Genomic DNA, 19447 nt, shown 5'->3' with positions numbered 1-19447 from the left:
TCTAGAGCAGGGGGAGGGAAAGGAATAGATTGGACAGGAAATCTGGAGAGACTGGAGTTGAAGAGGGGCAAGAAACTGAGGAGGAGTCAGAAGGGGAGACTAGAACTGACTGAGAGAGAAGATGGGGAGACCAGCTTTTGTGAGGGAAGGGGAGGACTGGTTGGGCAAGGAGACTAGGAATGGTAGTTGGAGGAAGGAGACTGGCAGCCAGTGAGGGAAACAGGAGGGGAGGCTGGGAGCCATTTGGCTGGGGTAGGAGTATACTGAGGTTGGACAAGAAGCTGGGGGAAGGGGAGACTGGAAGTAGAAATGAGTGGGGGAAGAAGAGGGATTGAGGAAGGAGGATAGAGTTCTGACAAGGAGTTGGGATGTGGGGAGAGAAATGAGATTGGTTAGATAGAGACTGAGATGAGGAGCAACAGTTTGGCTGAAGAATCCCGGGATGGAGACTAGAACTGAGAGCCTATGTAGGGTTGGGGAGACAGATTGGATGAGGAGGCAAGAGGGGACAATTGGGTCTGGCTGGGTAAGAAAGCTGTGGGGTCAGGAAATTGTGGGATGAGAAAAGGGGAACTGGTATTGGCTGGGAAAGGAGACTGGAACCAGGTGTGGGAAAAAATAGTATGTGAGCATTCAATTAAAGACTATGTCATAATGCACAGACACAAAGGGGCTAAAATAAAGTTGCATGGGCAACCTTAATTCTGGTACTACTTAACTCTTGAGTGCTTGACTTTGCAATCTCAATAACGTTCTTTTAAATTGTTGTGTGCATAATTTTATTTTAAGCAGCAGGCTATGCATTCTCCACTAAGCTGCATGCAAGTACTTTTTGCCATTGCACTTTCTTTTCCATGTGATTAACATGTTTTATATTTCAATGGCATCCTTCATCTTAGGCCTGGTCTACACCTAAAACATTAAAAATGTTTAACACCCGTGAGAGACATAGTTAAGCTGAACTTAAGCCCCGGTATAGATACCGCTAGGTCAATGAATGAATTCTTCCATCAACCTGGCTACCGCCTCTCATAGGGGTGGATTTACTCTAGTGAGGGGGAAAATCCCTTCTGCAACACTGTAACAACTGTCTATGCTACAGCAGCATAGCTGCAGTGCTGGAGCTGTACCACTGTAGCATCTGTAGTGTAGGCAAGCCCTTGCATACGCTCTCGTCCACATGCACGTTATTTTTCTATTGCACTCCAAATGTGAAGCCACTTTACGTTCAGTCTCTTATAACCAATTATATTTGTCTTCTGATTATCCATGAAATATATAGAACAAGTGGTAAGGATGGTTAAATAAACATGTAGTGTATTCATGCTTTGTATATTTTAAACATCTAGACTTTTTTCTTCTGCAGAGCCTCTTCTTCAGTGGCACCTTGGCAAACCAATAAACTATACTGAAATTGATGCTCTAATACCCGATGTAATAAATATCACAGTGTCAAAATGCCCCTGCGCTAATGATGTGGCAGTAATTGCTCTTATATGCAACGATACAGTACATGGTAAGTTGTGTATCTGTGAGTTCGAATATATTCACCATAAATCTGTAGACCAGTGCAAGGCAACATAAGTTGGATCAAACAGTTTGTACTATTCACATACTCTCCTTGGTTCTGAAATAAATAGAACTTCTCGCATTACCTTATGTAAACATCTGTACCCTCCCTTCCAAAATTAGACAAGTCAGTGACATTGTCTGGCCCAGTGTCCAATCACAGCCAAAAGGTGAAAAAAGAAACCTTCCAAAAAACTATATTTCTGTTATGCAAATCAATGACACCTCGTCACTTTGACTGTTGAATTTAGGGTGCATCCCTTCATTTCAAAAAGGCAAAGCAGAAAGAGAAGAGGTCTGGAAAAAAGCAACTGAAATTATCCGAGACATTCAGAAAGATTTAAAGGCCAGCACTGTTTAGAGGAGAAAGAAGGAAATAGGATTGTCACCTGACTTAATGAATGGTATAGAAAAGTCTTAATTGAGCACTTCTGTTTTGCTCATTCCCAGAAGAGGGCATTCTATGACATGCTTTTTTACACAACACATAAATAACTTGTGGGTCTCAGTGCCTCAGATTCCCAGATGTAAAAATGATCTGAGGCACTGAGGAGTGATGTAACTTGACCACAATCACTTATAAGTTGATGGTAGAGTTGGAAATAAAACCAAAGTTGTCTCCCAGTCCAGTAGCGCGTCTAATATATCATGCTTTCAGATATATTCTGATCATCATTTGGGTTCAGGAAAATAATTCCCAATAGGGTAGTGTTGCACCCTTAGTTGAATTATGAAGGTTTTAAACCTTCCCCTGAAGAAGCCACCAATGAACCCCTGCTGGAGGAGGGACCATTGGTTGATTTTTAGTATGGCCTTCTATTATTAGATGTCTTTTGGTCCTGATAAACTTGATCACATTTAGAAAATCACTCTGAGGGTATGTCTACACTACCCGCCAGATTGGTGGGAAGCGATCAATCCAGTGGGGATCGATTTATTGCATCTAGTCTAGATGCGATAAATCGATTCCCGAGCTCTCTCCCGTCGACTCCTGTACTCCAGCACTGCAAGAGAGCAGGTAGAGTCAACAGGGGAGTGGCAGTAGTTGACTCACCACGGTAAAGACACCACAGTAAGTAGATCTAAGGCTTATACTCTGTTGTACAGTACGGTGAAATTGGCTTTAATATCTCAGACAGACTAGGCCTGAAATGCAAATAAAAGTGAGCACTGCCATCTAATGGTAGACGTAGGAAATGCTGAAAAGTAAAACCAGCGCAAACTTGCTTAACAGTAATCTTGTAAAACAAAAACCAACTAAAGATAGAGATATTCAGTAACTTACTATTGTTTAGCTATATCTGTTGGAAAAAGCAGCAGAGTTTATGAGTAATCTGATCTGTCACACCATCGTTGGAAGAGCTACCAAACCAAATGTTAATCCATTTTAGAGATGGGCAAAATGGTTTTATTTATTTACTATTTATATAGCACCATACATATTGGCCTGAATCCTGAAGTTACTACTCACTTTTTACTCCATTTTTAGTCAAATCAAACTCCTTTTGGCATACATAGGAGTTTTGACTGAGTAGAGACTTCAATATTCAGTCCATTGTGGTCAAATCATAATATAGAGTAAATGAAAGGATTATGGAGAGAGGTCTGAGAGCAGGTGAGTGAAAGCCTTGCTGAAATAAATGCATTTTGAATAGGGATTTGGAGGAAAGTGAATTTGCAAGGCATACTAGATCAGGGAATCTGTTTCAGGCATAGGAAGAAGCATGGAAAGAGGTAGTCTCACAAGTTGTAGGAGATGAGAGGTGGTTTTGCACTTGCTTGTCCGCATATAGACTCGTAGACTAAAGGTCAGAAGGGACCATTATGGTCATCTAGTGTGACCTCCTGCACAATGCAGGCCACAGAATATCACCTACCCAGTCCTGTAGCAAACCCTGACCTGTGTCTGAGTTACTGAAGTCCTCAAATCATGGTTTAAAGACCTCAAGGTGCAGAGAATCCTTCAGCAAGTATCTTCCATATATTCCAGTGTTGGTTGTCAAGATGAATTTTTCTGCTCAGCACTGTCTGTTGAGGCTGCACTTCCACCCTATGTGTCTTCGTGCCTCCAACTGAGGGCATAAAGAGTTGTTCCACCCCTCTGTTCCTTCTCACCATATGTGGCTACCAATCAGTCAGAACTTGCAGTGTCTGAGCTTTTTTTGAGTTGTGTGGCCTTTTTCTATATATGCGAATAGTCGTAGGTAGTCTGATAGCACATACTTAGTGATTAGTATAGTTTTTGTCTTTTTTAATAGTATTTCCTTTCATCTCTTTGTGAGGAAATTAGTTTTATTTTGCTTGAGAGAGGTACTTTCAACACTGAGTTCAGTCACTTTGTATGATCATAAACCCAGGCTTTAAGAATTTCCCTTTGTATAAGGCATAGTGCCTTTAAACTATAGACATCCTGGATGCTATTGTGTCTAAGGTAACGACACGTCACGGGAGAGATGTGTCAGCTGTAAGTCACATTCAAAGACAACCAAAGAGCCAGGAAAGCTCAGCTAAAACTTTTTCTGATGGAGAGATTGATGCATCCTTCCTCTGATCATGGATCCTGGGTTTCCAGGAACAGAAATATTTGAGCACTCTCATCTGAATGTACTTCTGCTGCCTCTTCCACTTGTGTCTCTGATGTTCCTGTGCTGAAGGATTTGTTCTCCTCCTCTAGTAAAACATTGGATGGCAGTGGGAAGAAGGAGCTTTTAGAGGAAAAAGACAGATCTCCTTCTCTGGGTCCTTCTACTTCTAAGGCCCATTAATTTTCTTAAGCGTCAGAGGCCAAGGATAGCTCATGAGACAAAAAAGGTTCAACCAGTGCTCATTCAGGCACCAGTCACTTTATCTCAGGACCTTCATCTTTGGTGCTGAAGAGATCACCTGATAATGACACCTCAGTGCCAAGGAATCTGGTACTGATATCCCTGTACTGACTCTTCCAGTAGCCTCTACCCCAGTACTGGTAATGGCAGCTTGCTTATCATAGGCACTGTCATATTTAGTACCAAAGATTTACTTAGCATCCAAAGACCTATCAGTCTCCTCAGTAGCGGACTCTCCCCTGTTACCAGTACTGGCCACTGTCTCAACTATGGTACAGAGTGCATCCTCTGTGAACTAAAATACATTCCATGGTGGCTCCACGCAAGCCTACTGGTACTGCCTCTCCTTTTAAAGAGGAGTATTCTTTTTCCTCTTCTAGCTCAGAGGACAGTAGAGAGCCTTCATCAGCTAAATTGCTACGGTCAAGGTACTCAGGAACATTTACCCCTGGGAGAGTATTCCATTCATCATGTCAGCAGCAACCAGTTTTCACAGAGTGCCTCATGGTAGTGGCAGCTTCCCTCAGAAATCTATCAATTCAAGTGTTCCCATACCTGGATGATTGGTTTATTCATGGGAAATTATAGCAGCAAGTTGTGGGCTCCTGTAGCGAGGCGGTGTGGCTCCCCTCCTTCACAGGGAGGGTTGAGCCCCATCAATCATCCCCCAGGGCGGGACCGCTGGGCAGAAGTCCCGCCCCTCAGAGGGTCAGGCAGCGACCCGGAAGGATAAAAACTGGGCCTCAGCCTTCAGTCACGCCCCAGCCACCGCCGGGAGCAGACGTGCCTGCCGGCTCTCGTCACTGGGAGGCTGCTGAGGCCCGAGGCCAGTATCAGGAGCTGCCAGAGCTACCCCGTAGCCGCTACGACGCAGGAGGCCAGATGCTACCCCGTAGCCGCTACGCACGAGGACGCCAGAGCTACCCGCTAGCGCTACGACGGGAGCTGCCAGGCTACCCGTAGCCGCTACGACGAGGAGCTGCCAGAGCTACCTGTCCCTGCTCGGCCCGAGAACCGTCAGACAGACCTGGGCCGCCCTCCCAGGTTCCCGACTACCACCCAGCCTGAGGGGAGGAACCCATGGTGCTGGCGAACCCTGCGGACCAGGTAGGAAACAAGGAATTGAAGTAGCCCGGGGCAGTCTGACTACAGCAGGCTGCAGAGGGCCCCGAGCCTATCGGCGTGTGTTTCGGTCAGGATCCCCACGGATCGCTCTGTCAGTGTGTTTCGGTCAGGATCCCCTGATCACTCTGTCATGTGTTTCGGTCAGGAGCCTCACTGACTGCCATCTGCGGCGACAGCTGCTAATAGGGCCCCGGGCGGAACGCAAGGAGTGGGTGGGCCTGCGTTCCCCCTGCCACCCGTAACCGGGTGGCAGAACCCCCTTCACCCTGACCTAAGGAGACCATTGTGGTTACCACTGCTCTGCCCTGCTCCACAAGGGCTAGAGCTTTTTGTACTGTGTTTGGTGCCCCGCCTGACCCAAGGGCTGGACACCTATAGACTTTACCACTGCTCTGCCCTGCTCCACAAGGGCTAGAGCCATTTGTACTGTGTTTGGTGCCCCGCCCGACCCAAGGGCTGGGCACCTATAGACTTTACCACTGCTCTGCCCTGCTCTACAAGGGCTAGAGCTATTTGTACTGTGTTTAGTGCCCCGCCCGACCCAAGGGCTGGGCCCCTATAGACTTAACCACTGCTCTGCCCTGCTCCACAAGGGCTAGAGCTGTTTGTACTGTGTTTGTTGGTGCCTGCCTGCATCAAAGGTTGGGCACCGTTGCCTTTACCTGTGCTCAGTCCTCTCCATAGGGACCGAACGTCCCCGGACAGTGGGCCGCGGGTCCAAGGGACTGGACGCTCGGAAGACAGAACAAGGCCGGTGTGGCTCCCCTCCTCCACAGGGAGGGTTGAGCCCCGGCAACCCTCGTCACAGCTCCATTCAGCAAACTGCATCTCTCTTTGGACTGGAAATAAAGACAAATCAATAGTGTCTGAAAAAAACATAGACCTCATAAGACCCAGTCTCTACTCCACAACAGTGGTGGCTTATCTACCATCAGAGATTCCAAGCCATTTTAGACCTATGTTACCATCTAAGAGTTCACCCCAGGACATCAGTAAGAACTTGCCTCAGACTGCTTGGCCACATCACTTCCTGCACCTTCATAAAATCATAGAATATCAGGGTTGGAAGGGACCTCAGGCAGTTATCTAATCCAACCCCCTGCTCAAAGCAGGACCAATCCCCATCTAAATCATCCCAGCCAGGGCTTTGTCAAGCCTGACCTTAATAACCTCTAAGGAAGAAAATTCCACCACTTCCCTAGGTAACCCATTCCAGTGCTTCACCACCCTCCTAGTGAAAAAGTTTTTTCTAATATCCAATCTAAACCTCCCCCCACTGCAACTTGAGACCATTACCCCTTGTTCTGTCATCTGCTACCACTGAGAACAGTCTAGAGCCATCCTCTTTGGAACCCTCTTTCAGGTAGTTTTTTTTCATCCACGTTTGAAAAAAAGGTGAGGGAAAGCTGCATACATTAGATGGCCTCTTATTACACACAGATAGAACTAGGCCACTCAGAGCATCCCCAGACTATTCATAGCATATAGAGATAGGTTAAGGACCAGGTCTTTTCTACTCCAAGACTCTCAAACTGGATTTTGGTCTGTATCAAGCTATGTGCTGGCTTCTGTAATCCCACCATTAAGGGTCATAGCCCACTCTATGAGAGCACAAGCAACTTCTGTTGCCTTTCTGAGAAATAAACCAATCATAGACTTTATAGAGTAATAAGCATGGCCTTTAGTTCTCATATTCATCCAAATCTGTTCTGTCATGGAGCAGCCAGACCTGATGCTGACTTTGGCAGAGCTGTCCTACGGTCATCATTTAGGTAGACTCTGAGTACTTATCTCCTATAATTTCACTAACAGTGAAATATATACTGTCTATACACGAGCAACAAAGGAGAAACAATTGCTTACCCTATAGTAGCTGTGGTTCTTCAGTACATGTCCCTATATATAGATTAGACTAAATACATTCCACAATCTTCCTCAACCTCTCCCCCATACTCGATGCTATAGAGTCTGTTAACATCAAGAGTTCATGGGGCAAAGAATCTGAGGGGGTAATTGGGGCAACACCTCTCTTCAGTCAGAGGCATAAGGATATATAGGGCATAGATCCCCAACAGACAATGCTGGTCAAAAGAATCCATCTAGAGTGCATCTGGTGCATGCACCCAAAAAGTGGAATATATATGGACAACACATCTTGAAGAGCCAACTATTGTAGGGTTAATAACTTTTTATTTCATGAGGTAGCAAAGCCTGAAACTTCTCCCAAAACTAAAACTAAACCAACGCTACAATTTTTTTGCAATTTTTTTTCTTTTTAAAACTTTCCATACTCCTCTGCCCTTCCTGCTTTTTGGCCAGGACAGGAAAAGGAAATCTCATGACCACATTCATTAATGTCACAAAATTTCAGAGCCAGATGATCTACTAGAACTCCAGTGAAGCTTGTTTTGTTAAGATTTACGCATTAGTTTTCAGAGTTTTGGGTAACAAAAACACTATCTGAAACTTTTTGCAGTTTCTTAGTCACTAATTTCAATGAAATCATAACATCAGTGCTTGAAATACAGACTGAGACACCTGATATGAATTACCACTGAAATATCTATTGTAGCTGTTCCAAGTTTTCATTACAAATACTGACAGTGATCAAACTCAGCTGAGGAAAAACCTGATCCCATAAAAATGAATGGTAAAACTGGCTTTTAAGGGACCAGGCACTTCAATAATTCATGACAAACTCAACGTGTACATCTTTTACTCTTGTTAGATACATCTTTCCTTCTTCCCTTTTTATCTCTGTGCTGACTGACTACTCTCATTCCATTGAAATGCTTCCTGAACTTTCAACAATAACCCTCAAAAGCAAGATGTGCTTAGTTAAAATAAGGGAAGAAATCTGCATCTCTGTAAGTCTGGACCTTCATCTGGTCAGGTGCACTGAGCGTTTAATAAATAAAAATCACAGCTCAGTTTGTGTTCCTAAAAAGTCTGCAAATCCTTAAAATTAGTTTTAGTCTCCATTTCAAAATAAAATATGGGTCTCCTTTATGGTTTCATATCAAAACTATGTGGTACTGATTGATTTGGAAAGTCAACATCTGAACCTTATTGTGGTTTCCCAATCACAGTATGAAAAAGGTTAAAACTTGGTAGTTTCAACTGAGCTTTACTTTTGATTTTGGTGTTTCAGACCCAAAATTCAAGTTAAAAGCTCCAAAAAGTGGTTCAAAACCAAAGACAATGGAGTTTCAAACACCTCTGATATCTGTAGCCCGATTCTGGAGTCCTTACGCAGTTCTCGTTCACTCAAAAGTTACACAGAAGTTTCTGTGTTGAAGTGATCAATAGAAGACAGCATTTCCAACCCAGTAGTTAATCTTATGAAGTCAGTAGGAGTTTTTCCAGAGTGAAGAGTATAGGATTTGGTCTCATGTGATTGTACCAGAAGATACTTTTACAAATTGTGAAACATCTGCTTTTAGGTTGTCCTTTTTTCCTTTCATTGCTACATCAATCTTCTTCTTTTTTTTTTTTTATTTGTAGGAATTTATTTAGGAGTTACCCGGTCTGGATTTATCTCTCGAGAAACACAGTGGTTCAATATGACAAACAGCCTGTGTAGTCTCCTAGACGATGGTAATTCCTTCTTGTTCTTAATAATTTAACAAATGCAGTGTTCATGATTGCTTGGGTGGTACATTCATTACACTGTCATGTGAGAGACTCAAGTCTGCACTTAGACCTGTGTTGACAGAACCGTGATGGGATTCCCTGACCCATTTCTGCCCACATTTTTTGCTCTCCTTGAGGTCAGTAGAGATCATCTTGAATTACATCAAAATATAGCATAATGTGTATGTAATTGTCAATAATAAAATCAAAAAACTTAAGAAATAATAATAAAACCAAAATTTATAAATCCATAGCAGGCATGCATAGATAAGGAAGGCCTGCTTAGATCAGTGGCAAGTAGTAGAAACTAATTTGAAATAGTCTTGGTCCCTTGCTTGACCACATTCTAAATCCAGACAAGAGAAAAGGTAAATATTGCAGGTAGTGCTTTGAACCCTGTCAGAGTGAAGAAAAGGACATTACAGAGATGCCACGGTGGTCCCTACTGGCTAATTGGAGTGGAAAGTGTGCTCTGGAAAGGGACATCTCCCAGTCCTTTGTAAGATGAGAAGTACTTAAGTACTAGGTGAGTGCTGAGCTGACCTAGGAAGCTCTTAAAAAGTCCATGCTATAACCTGCAAGGCAAAAGGAATAATCAGTTCCTATAGGAAGAAAGATATATGGTTTTTGAAGCTATTCTGAAGCAGCAAAAAAACAATTCTAATTCCACACTACCTATCCTTTTGGCCTTATTTTCAGCTTCAGGCTGGCCAGCTAAATGGCATTAGTGTCAAATTCTAAAACCTACATGATTTGTAAAAATGTCTCTCATTATTTTATATGCTGAATCCAGAGGGGAACTGAGCACTTGTAATGATACCCACAAATGTTCTAAATGGCTAAGTGATTCTTTGGCTTGAGTGTAGACTATAGTCATGACAGATGTGTGAATGCACAAAACAAAGCAGTGATTATTCATAATGCTGTTTTTTCTCTTCCGTAAGACTGTGCTGGCCTTTCACTTGTGAATATAATCTTAACGAACAATCATTTAATAATCCTCACTACATTGGGCCTTTTCATCAGTCAAGATCTACGCTATCCAACTGGAAGGATTTTAAATGTATGTGAGTTTGTTTATAAATTAAGTAACTTTTAAAGCCATATTTACAAAGCTTATGACAAATGCAAATTTGCATAATTGTGCAGTTATTTTTGGAGAAATCCTCATGGAAATATAGTAAGGGAGATTTTAACTTGTGTGACTAGCGGGATTACCTTTTTCTCAGCCTTTTAACATAAGATTAGGAAATTAGGAATAAAGGAAGATTCAGAATTGTTAAAATTCAGAATAAGTAAATGCAACTGTCCCATAGCATAACGGTTAATTTGTAGAGTAATCTTATTGTTGAATGTTTTGTGAGAAATGGAGCACATTTAGTCATGCTCCTTTTAACTATTTATGAGATTAATAAACTTTAATGCCAGAAGAGATCTTTTGGGTCATCTAATTTAAACTATCCATACAAGAAGTTCCTTTACTCTGTTAGTCTGAAAGCAGGGTTTTCAATGGACTTGCTGACTTACATGTTCTGAAACCTACATATGGATGGGTTGACCAGAGTTGCTTTGCCAAAGGATTGGATCCATCTTTTCAAATGATTGGCTGTGCCACAAGTAACGTGGCAAGGCCAATTCATATGATCAGCACTAGAGGTAAGTGGAAGGTTGGTTGATCACTTAGAACTTGATGCTGCAAGATGCTGAGCCTTCTGGTCGTCATCCAGAAAAGCACTTAAGCACATGCTTAACTTTAAACATGTGAATAGTTCCATTGAAGTGAAAGATATTAATTCTTACTTGCAGGCTCAATCTTTTTAGCCTCACACATATACTCTCTATAAGCAACTTATTTCATTATGTCCCTAACTGCTTACAGTGGACCAAATTCTGAAATCTTCTGTTTTTAACTCCACACTATGATGCTTTCTCAGGGAGTCCACACCCCTGCCTCAGTGAGAAAACCAATTCAGCACAAGCATGTCTATCTGCTCCCTGACACCACCAGTCTGTTAGCTACTCAAACAATCTCCTTAGAGCTCTACCAGCCCTTATTTTGCCTTGCAGGTACAAAAGGTAGACTCCAGCTCCTCAGCCCCTCTAAAAGCAACCCTTCCAGTGTTCAGCCCCATCGCTGGATGCTTTCAGAAATTACCGGGTTTGCTGTCACCAAAGGGAGCTATATATAGTACACATCAGCTTGTTTGATTCAGCTGACACTTTGCTTAATAACACAGCACTGAGATGTATTTATAATAATAACAAGAATAAGTTTATTCACAAAGAACAGAGATTCAAAGACTCAGATGAACAGAGAGTAAGAATATTGGAAACAGAAGTATAAGATGCTTCTTAGAGTCTAAACTTAATGTTAACAGGCTCAAATCCTTGTCTGCAGTAGGTTCTCATCTAAAACAACTTCCCAGCACTACCACTCAACATGGCTGGGATCCACTTTGTATGAATGCAAAATGTGCTGTCCTTTTTCCTCCCTCGGTGATGGATAAAAAGCTGTCCCTTTCCCCCAGATATAGTCCACTAAACCTTTGAAGTGTATTCTTTTGAAGTGCATCCCCAGATAAAACACTTCTCCCCCATTGTTAATTTCCTGTGTGCTCCTTTCCTGTTGACTTTACAGGTCTCTGATGATTTGGAATGTATATGTAGCTTCCACTGTGTTTGCCTCACCATGCTTAATTTACATCAGAGACAGGGATAGGTGAATAGGCATACTTCATTTGGCAGAAAACCCATTTGTCAACTCTGCCTTGTTACAGCCTTTAGAATATATTTTCAGTATGTATATGTAACCCCTTATACAGTGTCAGTACATACATTTCACAATGATATTAATAAAGTGTGTGTCACTGGCTTTCATTTAATACCTTAAATGACACTACTTATGGATTAATACCATGAAAGCAGTGTGTTAGGTGTAGTGAGTGCATCAGGTTTGATAGGAGTTACTGTTACAGAACAGCAAACCCTTTATCAGTTGGCGTTGGAGGTTCTGAGGGTCATACTCACTCACTAAATGGTAATTTTGTCGGAGTAAGGATTTATGGATTAAGATTTAAGGATTTGGTCCGATTTGATTACTAATTTACCTTGTTTAAAGCTCAAAGTACATGTCACTGGCCAAATTTTGCCCTTATTTACACCTGAGCAAATCAACAGAGATCTGTGTGGATGTAGGTGTGAACAGAATTTGGCTCCATGTGCTTCTATATACTTACAAAATGAAGCTATGAGAATAAAATTAGACTGTAACTGAAATATTTATATAATTAAAAACTCCTAATTACAAGTTGTCAAAACAAATCCTATTAACTTTTAAATAATTTGTACTGTACATGTTTCTACAACTTGTTATTGCAGACTGGATAGCCAGTGATTTTCAATGAGTTTATTTTGGAGATAGGCCTGAATCAAAACCATGGATTCAAATGTCCTAATAACTTGAAGAAATTCAAAACCAAATTGAGATCTGAACTCTGGAGCTCAAACCCATCTATCATTTCTGTTAATCATGAACATATTTAATAACTGATAGGAAAAGCATTTCTTGATTGTTAATGACTGGCTGGAGAAATTGAATATGCTTAATATTCATGAATTGCCAAGAAATGCCCTCCCCGGTTGATTTTAATATGTATATTATATGCAGAAAACTATGCTAAAAGAACATTATTAAGGTTGCAAAGCCACACATTCAACATTCAGTAAATACCAAAATTAAGGCTGTGTGTGTGCAACCTTAATTTCATCCCCTGGTGCATATGTATTATGATAATCTTTAATTACATGATCACATACTAGTTATACTAATTTTTTGCTTTCTTTTTTTCCCTAGTTCACCAAACCAAGCTTCTGTGGCTTTGAAAGGGTAAGAATCTTGGAAAAGCAGTTTTCTTAATTTTCTGTTTGCTTTACGTGTTCATAATACAAGATCACTTTACACAAGTGAATTAATATTAAAAAAAAACAGAAATATCTGTAATTTCTGGGTTAGAACACCACAATTGCCTAACAGGTCACAAAAACATTTTAAGTTAGGCCAGCCTACTAAGAATAATACAGCAGAGAGAATTGTAGGCACGCACAATTTACTTTCTCAGATTTGAACTTGGCTGTAGACACTGAGTAGCATTATCACGGGATCATTTAATGACTACCACTTATCAAGGCTTTGGTTTCACATGTTGTTTGAAAAATTACACCTCCAACAGCTTTGTGTTCAGGCCTTGCTTATTCCTGACTTGGAGATTCAGGAAGTGGCTGTATTCTCCGACTCCTCTTTCCCCATCAACCTGTATTTATTCTTATCTACATTATTGATCAAGCCCAACCCTCCTTGCACCCTCCAGTGCCTTTGCAGGATTCTTTAATGCAAACTAAACCATTATTTATGTACAGAAAAATTACATCACAAAGGGATGCAATTATTTTAATTATATATTTCCCTCTGTTTCTCATAGGATGATTATTTCAGCGCAAATGTATGGTATAATGTGCAATGTCTAGCTAATGCAGAGAGCTATGAAGGTGAGAAGTTCAGATGTAAACATTTTTAAATCTATGAAACGGAGGGAGAAAAGGAAAAAATAGTAAAGCATAGTTATGAACTGAGTTGTGTTCGGATTAATCGCTTAACTTGGGGTTTGCACAGGAGTTAGGCACCCATATCCCACTCAATTTCCATGGAATTTGGGACCAAACTCCCTTAGGATCTTCTGAAAATCCCAGCCTTAACTATAAAGTGTCTTTAGTTTAGGGGCTGATCCCACAACCATTCTCCCACAATTTATGTACCCATGAAAAATGCTAAAAAAACAGTAGCAGTGCTGTGGTTCTTCTTTGAGTGGTGTTCCTGTGGATGTTCCATTTTAGGTGCGTATGTGTGTCTATACCTTTGATGGGAGATTTTTGGTAGCAGTGCATGTTCTCCCATGCATGTGCCCACACATCCTTGTGCCCCATACCAAGGCTATATAGAGCTGCCTGGGCAAACTGTCCTCAGTTCCTTCTCACCCACCTGCATCCAGAAATGGAGTTTAGTATGTGCCTGTTTACTGTGTATCTGTTCTCACTCTTTTATTAGTGTTTTTGCTTTATAGTTAGTTCTTAGTCATGGTAGATTTAGTACCTGATAGTTGGAATGTATGTTCCTCTCTTTTCTTTTCTTTTTTTCTTAAAATATGTACATGTGCACACACACATACATACTTTTATTTTTATTTTTCCCCTATTGAGGGATTTGAACAACTTTTTATTCTGTTGGGGATGCTGGGCTCCCTGAGATGTAAAAGGTCCCTCTCTTGTCAACAAGCAATCTCTGTTAGTGTCAGGCATTCCCACTGCATTCATTGCTTGGGAGACTCTCACATTCCCAGCAAGTGTAAAATCTGCTTTTTAAGGGAAGATTCCATAAAAATAGGGAAATTAAGTACAGATTATTAATGATGGAGCATGCCTTAAGACTGGCTTTGGATCCAAGTACAGGGGATCCTCTGTGTCTATCAGTGCCCCGTAGTCATTGAGATCACAGTGATTGAGAGCTTCCAAGGGGAACACAGCAACAAAACCACGGTCTCTAACGCTGCCTGTAAGGGACCGAGGCGTAGGCAGTCTGGCCTAGCAGTCACTGCTGGGCTGGAGTCCACAAGTGTCAGGGACAGTAGTCAGTGATCATGAGTCAGAGGAATTGCTAAAGCTGGGTTTATTAGGCAAGAATCAGTGTCAAGGTGAGGTTGGGATCAGAGACCGGAGATCAGAGGTAGTACCAGGTTAGAGCCAGGAGGCAAGAGTCAGGGTCAAAGTCAGGCCGAAATCGGATGCTGGAGATCAGGAAACAATGTGAGGTCTTGAGTCGTAGCAGGTCCAAAGTCTGTTTTGTTGCCCAGACAACTTCCTGCGACATCCTCCAGGATTAAATAGGGTTATTGGCCAATCAGAGGGCCACAGGGTACTATCACTCTGTCTCCCTTGGGTGGTACTTCCTGTGGCAACTATTCTCCATAGTGCTTCCAGGGGTCCTGGTGGCACAGTAGGAACATCAGTCATCACTGGTTCTACAGACCAGGGTTCTAGCCCCTGCATCCTTATACTCTCCTTGAGTGCAGTACTGATTACCACACTGCCAGTACCAAGAGCTTCCCACTCCAAGTATAAGGAAGGGGATAAGAGGAGCAAAACAGTGGAGAGTTCATCATTAAAGAAGATCTGGTCCCCAGAGACCTCAGGCCCCAAAAGGAATGCTAGTGAAGCTCCAAGTATTAAGCATGTTAAGTCTTCAACTAAGTCCCACAACTTCTTTAGTAAAGGGCTTGGTTCCAAAGATTACTACTAACAAGAGACTGAATCTTCAGCCCCATTGGTGCCTCACACAATGACCTCTGCAACATCATCAGTGCCAGTGCCAAGTTCTGTTCTGTTCTGCAGGAATTCCGGTACCTGAAAGACCTTATGGTACCAAATGAGCCTGAGTCTCTTCTCCTTGCAAGCTCTGGATGCCCCTCAGTCCTGAGATTGGCTGAGTCACTGTCTGCTCATGTTTCTGGGAGACCTACATCTTCGACTATCCCTGAGGAGTTGTCACATGCAATGCAATCTGTAGAGGAGCATTCCGACTCAGACTCTGAACTTTCTCCAATTTATTCCAGGAGAAGTTATTCCTCTCTGCAGATGCAACAGATGCAGGACACCAGACCCCTGCCTTCCAACAGTTGAGATGACCAGCGCTGGATTCCTCCCACTGTGCCTTATGGTCTCCCTCGTTGCCCTTACTGTAATCCACGAGCAATGTACTGCCAGCAATTTCAAGGGACCTCAATTCGGTCCCATAGGGAACACAGAAGACTTTGTTCCCCAGTACTACCCATCCCTTCTCCCCATTCTGAGCCTGAGGAGACCTTTGAGGAGCAAGAGGCAAGGGCAGACAAGGCTGTGACCCCCATCTCAAACATCTCATCATCACTGGATGAGTCAATCAATAGTCATCCCTCCATCACCATCATTAGCTGACAGCTTTAGAACATTTCAGGACCTGATGAAGTGGGTCACTGACACCCTGAAAATTCCACCAGAAGATGTCCAGGATTCCCATCACAAGCTCCTGAAAATATTGCACAGCTCTGCCTCAGCACAGATAGCACTGCCAATTAATGAGGTCTTCCTGGAGCCAGCCAAGTCCATCTGGGAAACTCCACCAACACCCCCACTATCCCACATGCAAGATGGCTGAAAACAAAAATGTTACATCCTGGTAGCTCATGACTGTTAATGCACCAAACATACTCAGTCTGGTATCTGTACCCAGTCAGGTCCTACAGTCAGTCACCTCGTGGATGAATGCATCCAAAGTTTGTGCAGGAATCCTTTTCAACCAGCATTCCCCTACAGTCATATTAACATTGGACATTTCCCTCTTGGAATTGGCAGTACATTTAGTGTTCCACACAGTCCAAGGCAAATGGTTACAACAGGAACAGCCCTTGCATATCAATCTGTTAGAATTAAGGGTGGTCAGAAATGCTTCCTCCACTTTCTTCCCCTACTCAAAACCAAGTCTATCAAGATCATGACAGACAACATAGCATGCATGTATTACATCAACCATCAGGGCAGACTGCATTCCCCTCACTCTGCACTGAAGCAATAAAGCTTTGGAACTGGTGCACAGCCAATCGGATAGTCATCTTGGCTTCTTACCTCCTGGGTATACAAAATGGATGACATGAGCAGACACTTCTTCCTAAATTACATATGGGAGCTGGACTCTCAAGTCCTTAACAAAATACTCATAGCTTGAGGATTTCCAGAGATCAATCTTTTTGCAACGTCAGCCAACACAAAGAGCAGGAAATTCTGTTCTAGGCAGGGCTCGATCCCCATCCTCTAGGAGACATTTTCCTCTTTGCATGTACAAAGAGTCTTTTGTATGCATATCCTCCAACTCCATTGCTCTTAAAGGTCTTTATCAAGGTCAGACAGGACCAAGCCAAAGTCATTTTGATTGCATCATAAAAACATAACGGTCAGACCAAAGGCCAACAGTGGCCAATACCATGTGCCCCAGAGGAAATGAACAGAACAGGCAATCATCAAGAGATACATCCCCTGTTGCCCATTCCCAGCTTCTGGCAAGCAGAGGCAAGGGATACCATCCCTGTCCATCCTGGCTAATAGCCATTGATGGAACTATCCTCCATGAACTTATCTAGTTTTTTTTAACCATGTTATAGTCTTTGCCTTCACAACATCCTTAGGCAAGGAGTTCCATCAACTTGACCATGACAAGTTTGGTTTCCCTACTTCATCAAATTCATCTCTCACACTCCACGGCAGCTCGCAATCAGATCTCAACTATTGTCTCAGGATGTGGGTCAGACACTTCACCCCAGTCTGAATGTCCTGCAAACTTGGTTCCTCAGTGATTCTCAGGATTAGAGATCATATGTTCTTTGGAAGTACAAAATATACTGTTAAATACCAGCAAGGAATCTACTAGACATACTTATCTTCAGAAATAGAGAAGATATAAACTTTGGTGTAAGAGCCAGGGTGAAAGTAAAATACAGCTCTTACTGGTACAGGTCCCACTCTGGCCCCCCAGGAGGGGTGGGCCCTCAGATAGAAGGGGCGGGGCCAGGGTAGAAGTAAGTTACATTTCTTACCCATACAGTCCAAACACAAGCAACCCACCTCTCCTACATACTTCATGGATCCCTCCCATTGCATGACTTACATATAGAAAATAAAGCTACTATTACTACTGCTACCACTACTGTCTGTAACAGAACTTTACTATTGGAACAAGCCTGAAAAACTGAAAACTCACTGTCACATTTTTCTCCTTGTCCTCCCTCCTTCTCCTCCAGCCAGGCTGCTGATGTGGCTAGGCTTCCCATTCCCCTGACCCTCGCACTCATCAGGGGCTGCAGCAGCTCCCCTCTAGCTTGTAGCAGGCGGACTGGCTGAGGGAGAAGCCTCCCCAGGTAGCCTGCTGCCTGCATAGGAACAGTTTAAACGTAGCTGTTCTCTCCACGGTCTGAACCCGGGGATTTGGGGCTATTTCTGGCATCCTTGTTAATTTCATTCACAGTTGTTGAGGGGCGGGAGGTGTGACCAAAGCCAGGGCAGTTCTTTTCTGCCCCCTGGATGAGGCGATCGTCAATAATATAATACACAAAAAATACAATCAAAATCACCTCATCCAGGGGGCAGTGGTGGACTCTGTTCTCAAACTCCCACCTTCTTAAAGGGTTACTGCTAGGGAGTCACCTAAAGTGAAGTTCCCCCAGGGACACTTCTCCGAGAAGGAGAGGTTATTCACCTTGTGCAATAACTGGAGTTCTTCGATATGTGTCCCTGTGGGTGCTCCACTATCCATCCCACTTCCCCCGCTCTGGAGCTGCCTTTGCGGGGTTTGTGACAGAGAAGGAACTGAGAGCAGCTTGCTCACATAGCCCTATATCGCCTCAGTGCAGGGCACGAGGATGGGTAGGATGCATGCGTGGGCTGAACGGGCACTGCTACCAAAAATCTCCAATCAAAGGTGCAGGGATGAATGTTCCCCTAAAGTGGAGCACCATAGGCATGCGCATTTCTCAAAGAACTCCAGTTACTGCCCAAGGTGAGTAACCTCTCCTGCTGCATGAGGGATAGGCGGTCGAGAGGCTGCATGGAAGAGAAACCTGTGCTTTCTCAGTGCCCTACAGCACTGCTCTGCAGCAGTTCTCTGCAAGGGAAGGGCAGAGAATCTATAGACTTCACAGGTCCATTGATCAGAACACTTATAACCCAGACACTGTTGTAGTGGCCACATAGTAGCTACTCTGAAACCCAGCTCCAGGTTAGGGTGACAATTCTTCCCTAGATCCCTTTGTAAAGCCCATTCACTCAAGCTTTGAAAAGGGAGCAAGAATTTAACCCAGACACACAGGTTTAAATTATTTACAGGTGTACTTGTGTAAACAGTTACAAGAGGTCTCCTCATCTCCCATCCTTCGCATGAGCACATGGGGTAAAAAGAGTTTTTCTAACACCAATGGATATTTTTTATGTTCTTAATTTTCATCTGTACTTGTATGTGGGTGCGCAATAGCAACTTTAGACAGGCAGATTGAAATTAGCATTCCACAAATCCAGTTCACAAACCTTTCTGTGTAAATGCAGTCTATAGAGTAAGGAGGATTTGCTTGTCCATATCCCAAATTTGTCATTTACCTTACTCGTTTGTTAATTGGTTATAATTTTCCAGATTAGTGTACCACTTTAGTGTAAGAGAGGGGAGT

At 42.9% G+C, this 19447-nt stretch overlaps 1 protein-coding gene across 1 annotated transcript in view; it reads left to right on the top strand.

Moving 5' to 3' along the window:
- Positions 1-19447, top strand: part of CATSPERB (catsper channel auxiliary subunit beta) — an 86936-nt gene that overhangs the window by 9157 nt on the left and 58332 nt on the right. Inside the window, exons 4-8 of the mRNA XM_075065861.1 lie at positions 1367-1516; positions 9024-9116; positions 10097-10215; positions 13006-13038; positions 13631-13697. Of these exons, the coding sequence (XP_074921962.1) occupies positions 1367-1516; positions 9024-9116; positions 10097-10215; positions 13006-13038; positions 13631-13697 (462 nt within the window). The remainder of the gene's footprint in view (positions 1-1366; positions 1517-9023; positions 9117-10096; positions 10216-13005; positions 13039-13630; positions 13698-19447) is intronic.

This window comes from Chelonoidis abingdonii, chromosome 4 (genome assembly GCF_003597395.2).
Source record: "Chelonoidis abingdonii isolate Lonesome George chromosome 4, CheloAbing_2.0, whole genome shotgun sequence".
NCBI classification, from domain to species: Eukaryota; Metazoa; Chordata; order Testudines; family Testudinidae; genus Chelonoidis; species Chelonoidis abingdonii.
This window is presented reverse-complemented; position numbering and strand designations above follow the sequence as displayed.